Raw genomic sequence first — 14,455 nt, forward strand, 5'->3', positions numbered from 1 at the left:
TTTTTTAGTACTGTATTTAAGAAAACAAAAAACAAAACAAAAAAAACCTGTCTTTTCTATTGGCATCATTCAAGGAAAAAAAAAAAAGCTGAATCAGGATATTTCTGTGTGAATGCACATTCCTCACTAAATCTCTCAGGCAGCTGCTTTAGTCACTGTTACTAACACCTTGCTCTGTCATCTCTTTGTATACATGTCTAATTTATCAGTTTCTTGTAGATTGTCAGCAGCCTGCTGCCTCCGTACCGCCACAGTGCTCACAACTAGCCGGGAGGCAAGACTGCCCGACTGTCAGGTAAATTCAGATGTCCTTTCCCTTCCCACCCAGCTGCATGTCAGATCCATAGACCCCAGCTCCACTTTCCAACACCTGAACTGCCTAGGCATCCTTATATTTTGCTATATTTTATTTCAAGTGTGGGTTACGTAGACACACATTGGACACCTGCAGTCCCTGTGTTCCCAATGGGAATATAAGAGAGCTGGGGTTTATTTTGCTGGCTGCCAGCTGGTAGTCTACAGGCTGCGTTCAGCCCCTTTGTCTGTGTAAATACTTGGATTAGTCCACTGTTTCATTCCTTTCCAAAAAATAAAAGCTGGAATTGTTATGATGTTTGTCCTACTTTTCATTTTCTTTTGTCTTTTGTCTTTAAAATATATTTATTTTCCTATGGAATCCAAGGGACACCAAAATACTAATTGACTTGCTTTGATTCCTATACATTATACGTATTAAAACATCACTATATACTCCATGAATATGTACAATTATTATTTGTCAATTTAAAAAAATAAAATCCCCGCTACTCAGGAGGCTGAGGTAGGAGGATCAATCGCTTGAGCCTGGGAGTTCAAGGCTGCAGCGAGCTATGATCACACCACTGCACACCTGCCTGGTGAGTAAGATCCTGTTGCTAAAAAACAAAACAAAACAAAAACCACAGTAAAATAAAACTTAACATGTTTAAATAGGCCAGGCGTGATGACTCACACCTGTAATCCCGGCACTTCGGGAGGCTAAGGCAGAGGGATTACCTGAGGTCAGGAGTCTGAGACCAGCCTGGGCAACATGGTGAAACCCCGTCTCTACTAAAAATACAAAAATTAGCCAGACGTGGTGGCACACGCCTGCAATCCCAGCTACTCGGGAGGCTGAGACAAGAGAATCACTTGAACCCGGGAGGTGGAGGTTGCAGTGAGCTAAGATGGTGCCACTGCACTCCAGCCTAGATGACAGAGAGAGAGAGAGTCCATCTAAAAAAATAAAAAATTAAAAATTAAAGAGATATGTATCTCAGGCCCACAAACAGGAAGACAGGAAGAATATAAAGGATTAGATACAAAGGCTGGGTGCAGTGCCTCACGTCTGTAATCTCAGCACTTTGGGAGGCTGAGGCAGGAAGATTGCTTGAGTTCATGGATTTGCAGTTACAGTGAGTAAAATCACATCACTGCACTCCAGTCTGCGTGACAGAGCAAGACCCTGTCGATAGATAGATACACAGACAGACAACAGCTGTGTAAAAGTGTTTCTGTTTTCTGTCCACTCAGTAGCCTTGGTAAAAACTAAATTTGAAAGGTAGAGGAAAACATTGTAGTCAGCATTCAAAAGAAAATATTTGCTGTGACAGTGAACTTTATGTGAGATTACTTGAAAAACTGTAAAAGCAGGTTTGCACAGTCCCTGAACACTAACTGGAGAGTTTGCTGACAATTCCGATTCCAAAGAAAAGCTTTCCGAATCAGTCATGAATTGCCCTCCATCCTGGTGAACCTCCACATAGCATCTCAGCATTCCATCAGGACCTCGCCTCCATCCTGGAATGCTTCGTCTTCAGCCACCTGGCCTCTGATGGTGCCAGACTAGTAGTCTGGTTGTGGTTTTCATCGTCTGCTCAGTGTTCTCTCCTTATCACAGCTGTTGCCCTTCTACCAGGGGAAGGCTTCTTTTGAGCAGGGGCAGGCCCAAACACTTTCCATGTGTGTCTGAGGCGTAGATGTCAGTAGCAGGCTACACGTGGTCGGGGTCAGAGCCAGGGGAGCTGGGGTGCCACAAGTGTGGAAGCACAGTGGCAGCTGAAGCCCAAGTGTCACATGGTCTCAGAGCCGGTTGTGCAGCCAGTTGTATCAGTGGAACATTGAGTTAGCACAGAAAGGTACATTACTGGCCAGGTGTCGTGGCTAACGCCTGTAATCCCAGCACTTCGGGAGGCTGAGGTGGGAGGAGGGCTTGAACCCAGAACTTTGAGACCAGCCTGGGCAACACAGGGAGACCGCCCCCCCCCCCCCCCAACCTCTACAAACATTTTTTTAAAAATTAGCCAGGTGTAATGGCACATGCCTGTAGTCCCAGCTATTTAGGAAGCTGAGGTGGGAGGATCGCTTGAGCTCGTGAGGTCAAGGCTGCAGTGAGCTGTGATTGCACCACTGCACTCCAGCCTGGGTAACAGAGCGAAACCTTGTCTCAAAAAACAAATAAATAAATAAAAAGAAAAATACATTATAAAATAGGTTACTAGCCAGCAGTTTCCAATTGGTGTCTTTTAGTCGATTGTTCCCACCACCTTCAGCAACAGGGCTTTAAGAAATGTTCTTCGCGGCCGGGTGCGGTGGCTCACGCCTGTAATCCCAGCACTTTGGGAGGCCGAGGCGGGCGGATCACGAGGTCAAGAGATCAAGACCATCCTGGCCAACATGGTGAAACCCTGTCTCTACTTAGCGGGGCATGGTGGCGTGTACCTATAGTCGCAGCTATTCAGGGAGGCTGAGGCAGAATAATCACTTGAACCCGGGAGGCAGAGGTTGCAGTGAACCAAGGTGGTGCCACTGCACTCCAGCCTGGTGACACAGCGAGGCTCTGTCTCAAAAAAGGAAAAAAAGAAAGAAAGAAAGAATGATAGTATAATTATAGATTTATCTCAGTTACGTAAGTAACTGAATGTAAATATTCAAACTCATCTCAGTGGGATTCTACATGTGTAGTGGTTAAGAACATAGGCTCTTCACCTACAGTCCATTCTCCACCAAGCACCCCCAGCCCTTACCCAGGGTCTGGGTCAGTGCTGGGCACATGACAGCTGTTCACTGAATATTGACTATACCCAAATGAGTGAATGAGCTCTGGAATCAGGTTGCTTGGGTTGAAATCCCACCTCTAATATCCACTAGTTGTTTAATTTTGGAAAATTTCTTTTGCTGGCTAAGATTCCATTTCTTCACTTGTAAAGTTCAGGTGACAGTAGATATTGGGGGAATTTAGTGAGGCACACTCCTGGCTTGGAGTGTCTGCTCGGGAACTGTTACCAATACTCTTTTAGTATCTTCCCATTCCTCAAGACAAAGATCTGCAATCTCTTAACCTCTCTAATTTGCTTGAAGAAAGCATGGAGCAGGCTGCTGTTTTGTTTGCTTGTTTGTTTCAGATTGGGTCTGGCTAGGTTGCCCAAACTGGACTTGAACCCTGGGCTCAAGCAATCCTCCTGCCTCAGAAGACTACCGCTTTAAGTGCTTCCATTAAGTAGGAAATGGAAAGGCTGGCAGGAGATTTTTTTAACTTTTTTTTTCCACCTTGCTTGTTCTTTGAGAACCAGTTTGACTAAACAATTATGTGGTCTAGTTCCATCTGTTCTGAGATTAATGAATTTAGGTTGCTTACTACTGCCACAGGGATGATTTACTTCAAAGAAAAGCAATTTAATGAATTGCAAATATTTCCAGCTTCTCAAATGTTTCCAGTTTCTATCCACATGTATACAGCCTGGTCTAGAGCCCAGTTCTACTGTTCCCCATCGTGGTCTGCATAAAGAAATGATTAAATGCATATAGATCTGAAAAGACTCCTTTTCAAAGTTGCTGGGATGATGACTGACTCTCTTCCCACCCATACCCACTGCCAAATGGGTCAGTGTTAATACTTTCATTGCCCTTTTTACTCCTTCTTGGCAGAAAAATTAACACATAGCCAACATTCAAATTCTTAGTATAAACCAGACAAGGTTTCAGTTCTTTTTTTTTTTTTTTTTTGAGACGGAGTCTCACTCTGTCACCCAGGCTGGAGTGCAGTGGTGCGATCTGGGCTCACTGCAAGCTCCACCTCCCGAGTTCACGCCATTCTCCTGCCTCAGCCTCCTGAGTAGCTGGGACTACAGGCATCCCCCACCATGCCCGGCTAATTTTTTTTGTATTTTTAGTAGAGATGGGGTTTCACCATGTTAGTCAGGATGGTCTCGATCTCCTGACCTCATGATCCACCCGCCTTGACCTCCCAAAGTGCTGGGATTACAGGCATGTAACCTCCCATAAGGGTTGAGCCAGTTATTACACCCATTTTTTTGTTGTTGTTTTTGTTTGGTTTAGTTTTTTGGCTTTTGTTTTTGTTTTTGTTTTGAGACGGAGTCTCCCTCTGTTGCCCAGGCTGGAGTGCAGTGGCGTGACCTTGACTCACAGGAACCTCCACCTCCTGGGTTCAAGCGATTCTCCTGCCTCAACCACCCAAGTAGCTGGAATTACAGGTGTGCACCACCACACCCAGCTGATTTTTGTATTTTTAGTAGAGACAGGGTGTCACCATGTTGGCCAGGCTGCTCTTGAACTCCTGACCTCCAGTGATCTGCCCGCCTCAGCCTCCCAAAGTACTGGGGTTACAAGCATGAGCCACCACCCCTGGCCTTACACCCATTTTTATGTGATGAAATCAAGGTTTGGGAAGGTAAAATGACTTGTTCAAGGTCACATATCCTGAGCACAACTGAGCCCAGCGACTCCTACCTACCACCACAGGTGGCTGCACTGCAGAGGAGAAATCTGTTTCAGTTACCCTGTGAGGAGCAAAGTGAGAGTATGTAAATCACCCACCATGATTCCTTTTCCCTCAAACTGAAAAGGAATATTTGTTTAATGAGAAATAGAAGATGTGCTAAGAATGTTGAGTTATTTCACATTAGGTGTTCTGTTTCTCGTTTTGAAAAATGATTTTCAGTGCTGGGCGTGGTGGCTAATGCCTGTAATCCCAGTACTTTGGGAGGCCAAGGTGGGCGGATCACCTGCGGTCAGGAGTTTGAGACCAGCCTTGCCAACATTGTGAAACCCCATCTCTTCTAAAAAGACAAATTAGCCGGGCATGGTGGCAGGCAACTGTAATCCCAGCTCCTCGGGAGGCTGAGGCAGGAGAATCACTTGGACCAGGGAGGCAGAGGTTGCAGTGAACCAGGCACTCCAACTTGGGCGACAGAGTGAGACTCTATCTTTAAAAAAAAAAAAAAAATTATTTTGTACTTCCCTCAGTTTATACATATATTCAAACAGCTTTTAAGGTGAATGATTTTTTTAATAAAAGAGCATTTTCTCACATTTAATAATGTAGAACTTTTCAGTTGGGCACAGTGACTCACCTCTGTAGTCCCAGCACGTTGGGAGGCCAAGGTGGGAAGATCACTGGAGCCCAGGATTTCCAGACCAGCCTAGGCGACTTGGTGAAACCCTGTCCTTTAAAAAAAATACAAAAATTAGGCATAGTGGGCTGCATCTGTAGTCCCAGCTAGTCAGGAGGCTGCGGTGGGAGGATTGTTTGAGCCTAGGAGTTCAGGGCAGCAGTGAGCCGAGATTGTGCCACTGTGTTCCAGCTTGGGTGGCAGAAGAGGACTCTGTCTCCAAAGAAAGAAAAAAAGGAGAACATTTCCATGTATACTTTGTACAGGCTGATTCCATTGTAGAGCTAAATTATCAAAACTGTTTATAGTTTATAGGTATTATAACTACAAAACTGTTTATAGATAATAGATATTATAATATGAAAGGAATGCCCAAGGTTTATAGCCTTAGATATAATATTGAAATATATATAGAGTTGTTTGGTATTTAACACTTCCCTTCTATCAAGTAGTTTTCCACTTGGGAAAAAAAAAGAAATTTCCTGAAGAGGTATCCAATTTTATATCTTAGTAACAGTTTCCTAAACTTGCTGTTTACGACTATGATCTACCTATGTAAAGTAAAATCAATGGTAAATGTTGAGTAACAAGTGGACTCTTGAAAATATTTAGCAATCACAACTGAAACTGAATTCATTCTATGACTTAAATGATTATAATTTATCAAATATTTGTATCCAAGAAATAGTATCTTAACCTGTAAGCCAAGAATGTGTGTTTTACAGGTTAATTTACACATAATATACACGATGTGATTGCAGCATTTTATGCAAATTAAAAATGTAATACTATAGATAACTCACTTTATATGAGAAATCTATCTAAAGGAGTGAAAAAATGTTCAAATCATCACGAATGATGTAAGGTCAAGATGTGAGGCAAAGTGAGTTGTAACCCATATTTAAGCTATTGTTACACACTTCAGCTGGTCAAGCAGAAATATTTGTCCTCCTTTATCAAAAAAAGTACCAAGGCCAGGCGCAGTGGCTCACGCCTGTAATCCCAACACTTTGGGTGGCCGAGGCGGGCGGATCACAAGGTCAGGAGTTCCAGACTATCCTGGCTAACACAGTGAAACCCGGTCTCTACTAAAAAAAAAAAAAATACAAAAAATTAGCCGGGTGTGGTGGCATGTGCCTGTAGTCCCAGCTACTCGGGAGGCTGAGGCAGGAGAATCGCTTGAACCTGGGAGGTGGAGGTTGCAGTGAGCCCAGATCGCGCCACTGCACTCCAGGCCAGGAGACAGATTGAGACTCTGTCTCAAAAAAAAAACAGTATTGGATTACACAAGGTCTTCAAAAACATATCTTTCTTGGGTGGACATGGTGGCTCATGCCTGTAATCCTAGCACTTTGGGAAGTTGAGGCAGGCTGATCACTTGAGGTTCGAGTTCAAGACCAGCCTGGGCAACATGGTGAAACTCTGTCTCTACTAAAAATACAAAAATTAGCCAGGTGTGGTGGCACAGGCCTGTAATCCCAGCTACTCAGGAGGCTGAGGCACTAGAATTGCTTGAACCCAGGAGGCAGAGGTTTACAGGCGATTACAGGCGAGAGCCAGTGCGCCAGGCATAAGACTTTATTAACTTATTTATTTATTTATTTATTTATTTATTTATTTATTTTTTATTTTTGAGACGGAGTCTCACTCTGTCGCCCTCAGGCTGGAGTGCATTGGCGCGATCTCGGCTCCCTGCAAGCTCCGCCTCCTGGGTTGACGCCATTCTCAGTAGAGACGGGGTTTCACCGTGTCAGCCAGGATGGTCTCTATCTCCTGACCTCCTGATCCGCCTGCCTGGGCCTCCCAAAGTGCTGGGATTACAGGCGTGAGCCACCGTGCCCAGCCTTATTTTCTAATTTATAAATGAGGCCGGGCACGGTGGCTCGTGTGTAATCCCAGCACTTTGGGAGGCCGAGGTGGGCAGATCACTTGAAGTTAGGAGTTCGAGACCAGCCGGGCCAACATGGTGAAACCTTGTCTCTACTAAAAATATTAAAAAATTAGCCAGACGCGGTGGTGGGCGCCTGTAATCCCAGCTACTTGGGAGGCTAAAGCAGAAGAATTGCTTGAACCCGGGACGGGAAGGTTGCAGGGAGCCGAGATCATGCCACTACACTCCTGCCTGGGGGACAGAGTGAGACTTTATCAAAAAAAAGTACAAATGAAACTATGCACTATTTTCTTAGGCTTTTTGTTGAAGTTCCAGTTCTCCCATGTTTACTTACCACATTGTAAAAATAGGTAGGAAAAATAATTATTATCAGTGCTTGTCTTTTTTGTTGTTGTTGAGATGGAGTCTTGCTCTGTCACGCAGGCTGGAGTGCAGTGGCGCGATCTCAGCTCACTGCCGTTCTCCTGCCTCAGCCTCCCGACTAGCTGGGAGTACAGGTGCCTGCCACCAAGCCGGGCTAATTTTTATTGTATTTTTAGTAGAGATGGGGTGTCACCATGTTAGCCAGAATGGTCTCGATCTCCTGACCTCGTGATCTGCCCGTCTCGGCCTCCCAAAGTGCTGGGATTACAGGCGTGAGCCACCGCGCCCGGCAATCAGTGTTTGTCTTAACCGGTACAGAACAGCAAATCTTCTTTTAAACTAAACTTACAGCGCTTCAAAAAGTTTGGGAAGTAAAAATAACCTCAAGCCAATCAGATATTTTACATAATTGCGATTTTGTATTAAAATGTAAGAGATATAAAGGATAATTTCAGTACCAAAGATAAAAATTATTTGTTTAATACTAATTTTAATGACTCCAGCAATATTAGCTTTAAAAAGCTATGCTTGAATAGTAATAATGAGCCTTGAATCATTCTCTCAAACATCACTTCTGGCAGAAATGAATTATATAGTACTGACTTTCATAGTTTAAGGGGAAAGTAAGAGTTTTAGAAAAATACTCATCTTTTCTAATTTAAAGAAAAAAAATCCCATGTTGTGATTCCCCCACTGCTAGTCTCCTTTTGTTTCTTTGTTTGAGAGGGAATCTTGCCCTGTTGCGAGGCTATTGGAGTGCAGCTGGAGTGCAGTGACACCATCTTGGTTCACTGCAATCTCTGCCTCCTGGATTCAAGCAATTCTCCTGCCTCAGCCTCCCAAGTAGCTGGGACTGCGGGCACACGCCACCATGACCAGCTAATTTTTTTTTGGTATTTTTAGCAGAGACAGGGTTTTACCATGTTGGTCAGGATGGTCTCGATCTCTTGACCTCATGATCCGCCCGCCCCGGCCTCCCAAAGTGCTGGGATTACAGGTGTGAGCCACTGTGCCCAGCCGCTAATCACATTTTAAAAGGCCCAAACCCAAATGTGTTTTGTCATTTTATACTAGGAAACTCAAATGATTTTGCTTCTTTATTCTTCAAGATTATTCATCCAGACACTGATAGGCCTGAGCACAGGTTCATTCAAACTAGAGGCTATCATAGGCAGTCATTTGGAAAGCTACTATATACTTAACATGTGAAATGTTAGGCTGGGCTCAGTGGCTCATGCCTGTAATCCCAACACTTTGGGAGGCCGAGGCAGGTGGATCACTTGAGGTCAGGAGTTTGAGACCAGTCTGGCCAATATGGCAAAACCTCGTCACTACTAAAAATACAAAAATTGGCCGGGCATGGTGGTGCGTGCCTGAAATCCCAGCTGCTTGGGAGGCTAAGGCAGGAGAATCGCTTGAACCTGGGAGGCGGAGGCTGCAGTGAGCTGCCTGGGCAAAAGAGTGAGACTCCATCTTAAAAAAAAAAAAAAAAAAAAAAAAAAAGGTGAAATCTAAAACTCTTCTGTATTTTTTATACCTCCAAGCCCAAGTAGGAATCCTTAGAGCAAATTAGACTTCCACAGGCAAATTCTTTATCCTAGTGAATCTGGATCTACCAGATAACTATAGAATCCTCTAAACTCCAAAGCCTTGGTCAATCTACCAGTACCACCAGCACCAGTGGGAGCTCATTAAAAATGCAGAATCTCAGGTGCCACCCCACACCTAATGAATCCAAACCTGCCCTTTATACTGAGATCCCCAGGTAATTTGAATGCATATTAAAGTTTAAAAAGAACTGATCTCATGAAATCTTACAGCTAACGCAGAGACGTAGGAGAACAACACTGTGCAAAAATTGAAAAGAACTTCTGTAAAATGCTGGGGGCAAGAAAATAAAGAAAAAAAAAAGAGTGACTTTCATATATCATTTCCTTAATACATTTCATTTTTCTTTTTTGTGCCTTGTTTTGAAAAGCCACCATTATCTTGGCATGCTTTAGATGGAAACCATTTACTGTGCAAGATTTCTGTTCATGTTCTTAAATGTATGCAAAAATAACTTGTCTAACCCCTACTACTGTGCCTGGCCCTTTGAAATGTGTTTCTTGCTGACGTGCTTGTTTCTCCTTTCCAGTCCTGACACAGCTCTCCCCGAGGAGCAGCCACATTCCAGCTCCCAGTGCGCCCCTCTCCACTGTCTCTCCAAGCCTCCTCACCCCTAGTCTTCATCTCCTGTGGACGAACATCTGGGGTGGAAGTTTTGTAGCCATACACAGGATACTGCCCAAGATCCAGCGGGTGTTTTCTTCTCAGTTGTTAGATGTACAATTGGATTAATGTCCATCATTTTGGAAGACAAGAGAAAGTTGAGAAGAACATGAAGCACAGACCCTGATGTGATAAAACATTTTGTGGTTTCTCTGAGTCACAGATAAACTTCTGCCATCAAATGGCTACAGTTCATTTAAGTTTAAAAAATAGAAAAAAGAAACACGAAACATGTCTCAGATGGCTGGCTTTACCTCGATAGCGTAAGAGAGACCTAAGACATGTAAAATACATATATTGTAATATCATCTTTCCTCACACTCCAAATTCAGCTAGGGAAGTTGATTCCAATATTTTTGTCATTGATATTTATTTTGTACTTTATTTGCTACATGATTTATGTCTATAAAAATAATTTCTCTGAAGTGAATTTAATTCATTTATTTTCAAATAAGCATAATTTGCTCAATTAAGTATGAGTTTGAATTTAGTTTGAAATCTGGAATTGGCCAGACTGTGGTCATTTTTCTTGCACAAAATGATAAATGAGGTGCATCAGAATGTTAACAATAACTGTATTTTGCTGCTACGCTGGTATTGTTTATGCACTTATTTTCTAATCAGTAGCTTATTAACTGCTGGGTTTTGTTTTTGTATTTTTAACTAGAGTTCTTCACTGGACATTACTAAGTAAATCTAAGAAAGAGACTAAGTTATGATTTATTGATTTGATAGCATCTTTAATTTTATTTTTTCATCGCAGTTGAGTAGATGTACTGGTGCTGCTCCTTTGTATGTGTGTATGTGTGTGATAACGTTAAAGAAGGCTCAATAACTTGAAGGGAAAAAAATGGTGTGTTTATTTAACAACCAGGATTTTTTTTTACTTCTCCCAAAATCAGGGTCCTACTGAGTCTTTCCTGATAAAAGGTATCAAGTACAAACAGGAAAATATATACATACATAGATGTAAGATAGCCTTTAATTAATTAATTTACCCAGAGAGTGTTCAAAGTTTGATTAAAATTGTATGTTTTGTTGTTGTTAGGTTTTTTCATAACGAATCTTCCTTGCCAAAAAAACAATAGATAATAAACCTTAGCTCATTGTCTACTTTTGACAAACACTCAGGTGCCTACAAACATTCTATTATCTTGAGATAATACATGTTCCTGGTTAATTTACAGATTCTGCTGGGTAACTTTTATGACTTGATTTAAGGCAGTGGATTTTCATAGCAAAATTTATTTTGCACATAATCTGACAAACAAGGAAAACAGCTAACTGAGCTGAAAGGTCTAACACTCTTGGGCTCCTTAACCATCAAGTGCTGCCCACACAATTGCTCCTAGCCCTGATTCCTTGTCTTTGTCAGGTGGCCTTAACTTATTTAAAACCATAAGGGTTTACCTTTTCATGTAAAGACATCTGTAACTTCTCTTCAAAACAAAAATGACCCTCACTGTTAACACAAAGGACAGTTACCAGTGTAGGGCACTGAGAAAGGAGATCCAGGAGCCACTCAGCCTATTGAGCGGACATGGGTGGCACAGAAATGGAGTGGTCCATCAGAGACCAAATGGTAAGTCATAAAGCACATTGCAGGAGCTTTTGTCAGTCATACGCCTATTAAGTAGTGGTCGCTATTACCAAAGCAACCAGGACGTTTTGTGTTCTTTATATGAGTGCTATTTTCCACAGTGTCATTTATTATGCAACGTGGAGTAAAGAGTTGAATTCTTCACCAAAATAGGGATTCAGGTTAAAGTACAGAAACAGAAACAAAACGATTCGACACGAAGTTCCTAACCATAGCAGCCTAACCTTCTGCTCTTTTCTACCTGCATGGCCTTGCTGTTCCTAAACATTGTCTTCATTTCATTGGTGTTGTGTCTGCCTGGTACCAGTGTTGGTGAGACTGTGGATTTTATCAGAGTTCAATGAAAGAAAGCTTACCCCTGCCCTCACTTTTTGTTTTTTAATTTTTCCCCCTTTGTCAAGCACCATGTGTTTGGACCTGAGAAGTGGCATAGCTGCTAAGTTGACTTTTAATAAAAACTGTTTGTGCCTGAGGGAAATATATGCCTTTTTAAAACGTACCTCAGAACATGTTCCTATATCACTGCATTGGTTTTGTTTGGGGGACTGGGAGTTCAGCAGGAAGTACTGTCTGTGTGTGAGGCGATGTTGTATTCGCATTCTTTATCCCTAACTCTGGATCTAGGACTCTATGAAAAGCCGGGTCACACACAAAACATGTATTTCTTCCAATACAAAGTGTATTATTACGTCTATTATAAACTAGTTTCATTTCAGTTATTTATCTTCATAGAGTGGGAAAGGCTTGTTCTGAAATACTAATTCTATGAAAATAATAATTTTAGTGAATCTTTGCCAAGAAGTTATAGAAACTTGGAAATAAATTTCTCATTTTCAGCACAAAATTAAGTGATAGTCCCTAAGAAGTAAGAGAGAATAACATGTATTTACACTGTGGCATCATTTAGTATAGTTTAAACTGAGCCATATCTCTATTTATTTATAGGCATTTAAAATGAATCAATATGTGTAGTGTTGATAAAAATCCGTATCTGTAAAGATAACATCAGGAATTCAAAAGGAAATTGAAAAGTGGAAGAACTAGTGAGAACCAAAAAGAATGAACCTCATTAAAACTGATTGAAGACATACTTGGAGAGGAAAAATAAACAGCAGAAATACACTAAAAAATACTGGCTAATTATTGCAAACACAGTGAGCAAAGATTAATGCTAACTAAGTAAAAGTAGTTGGCAAAGTAAACAGGTAGTTTTTTAAAAGTAAGCACAATTACAATATTGAAAAGAATAGTATGGAGAAATGCTTTTCTCCTGAGGATTTTCCTTAATCAAAAAATAAGAAGAAGCCATAAATTGTCTTTGGTCTGAGTGCTGAGTGGCATAAATAAAGGAGCTTGGCTTGATCTTTGTCGTCCACACATAATCCATTAGATCCCATTCATATATCCAATTCTGGATTCTAATAAAAGGAATTTGGAGAACTTTGAGAAAAAGGAAAATTGTTAAATAAGGGAAGACCTATTTAGAAATTATACTTTAGTCTAACAAAGAGGAGGTACAATAGTGGTCTTCAAGAAAAGAACATTTAACAGATGATAGATATCAGCTAAGATACTGTTACTAAGTCTAGAATGAAAAAGGCTTCAGTGTGAAGGATGTATAGTAACTCTAGGAAAGAGATTTTTAACACTGGGAAATTAACATGGAAATTGATAATCATAAGGAATAGTTGTTTTTTAAAAATTGAATATCATTGGTGGTCTAGTAAGTATTAAGTGGCAAGATAGGAGAATGCATTTCAGTTCTGGGAGCTCATAATCCTGTGATTCTTTTAAGTTTTAAGATACATTAAAGTTTTACTGGTTAATCATAAAATATTTTGTATTTAAAAATAGGATGGCAATCTTAATTTTTCCAAGATATTGGTTGGAAAAAAAGAAGGATTGTTGGTATTATTTTTTCTTCCAGCTATATTCTATGGTATCTTTAAAATTGTTCAGAATATAGTACTTTTACTAAAAAACTTCAATTGTCAGAGTCTAAAAAACAATGTCCTCAGGAATACTTCAGAAATAGAAGGTATGCAATCCCTTAGTGGGGGCAAATGCATTTCAGATTTTGTCTTTATTTAGAAGGATCTTCTTCAGTATACGACATTTGCTTTTTCGTGCTTTGGAAAATATCCTTGTGCAGAGAAGTCCTTCTGTTTGAAACAAGCGTGAAACATTGGTCCAATAACCTAAGAATATGGAAATTTCTTGATATTCTGTATTAATTAAAGTTCTCTACATGTCTCAAATGGAGATCACAAAACATGAAAAGGAAGAAATGAAATACCTTTTCTTCTGGGATGAGTGTCAATTTTAATGTATAATTGTCATAATCAGTAAAAAGTTACAATCTGTCCCTCAGTGACATCGGGGGAAGCTGATGGATTTCCAGTAAGGAACTGCGGTGGGTTCAACCTCAGGCTGCCACAAATACATTGATATGGTAGGTAGGAAGTAGGACTACATTTGAAAGAAACTTATAAAGTTCACAATTTTAAAAAGGTTGCCCTCCAGTTTTTTTGTTTGTTTATAAACTAGAGTGATGTGATTTTAAGTAATCCTTACATTTAAGGCTGCAAAAAATGTACAAGAATATGTTTTCAAGTAAAGGGAACATAATTCTTCAAAAAGCTGTTGAACTGGAGTTATGATAGGTTATGACAGATAGCATGATCAGTACTGATACTGACAAGTACTTTTTTATCTTTTTTTTTTTTTTTTTGAGACGGAGTCTCGCTCTGTCGCCCAGGCTGGAGTGCAGTGGCCGGATCTCAGCTCACTGCAAGCTCCACCTCCCGGGTTCGCGCCATTCTCCTGCCTCAGCCTCCCGAGTAGCTGGGACTACAGGCGCCCGCCACCTCGCCCGGCTAGTTTTTGGTATTTTTTAGTAGA

General features: G+C 41.2%; 1 protein-coding gene across 4 annotated transcripts in view; it reads left to right on the forward strand.

The window, feature by feature from the left end:
• Positions 1–12,287, forward strand: part of BICD1 (BICD cargo adaptor 1) — a 266,606-nt gene extending 254,319 nt beyond the window's left edge. For 2 of the 4 annotated variants that reach the window (XM_010370979.2, XM_030939519.1), the window contains 2 exons: positions 220–295; positions 9,821–10,164. In XM_010370979.2, the coding sequence (XP_010369281.1) occupies positions 220–295; positions 9,821–9,908 (164 nt within the window). In that variant the 3' untranslated portion in view covers positions 9,909–10,164. Of the gene's footprint in view, positions 1–219; positions 296–9,820 lie in introns of all 4 variants that reach the window. The other 2 variants (XM_030939518.1, XM_030939520.1) reach the window with 2 other exon arrangements.
• The last annotated feature ends 2,168 nt before the right edge of the window (positions 12,288–14,455 follow it).

The sequence above is a fragment of the Rhinopithecus roxellana genome, chromosome 10 (assembly GCF_007565055.1).
Source record: "Rhinopithecus roxellana isolate Shanxi Qingling chromosome 10, ASM756505v1, whole genome shotgun sequence".
NCBI lineage: Eukaryota > Metazoa > Chordata > Mammalia > Primates > Cercopithecidae > Rhinopithecus > Rhinopithecus roxellana.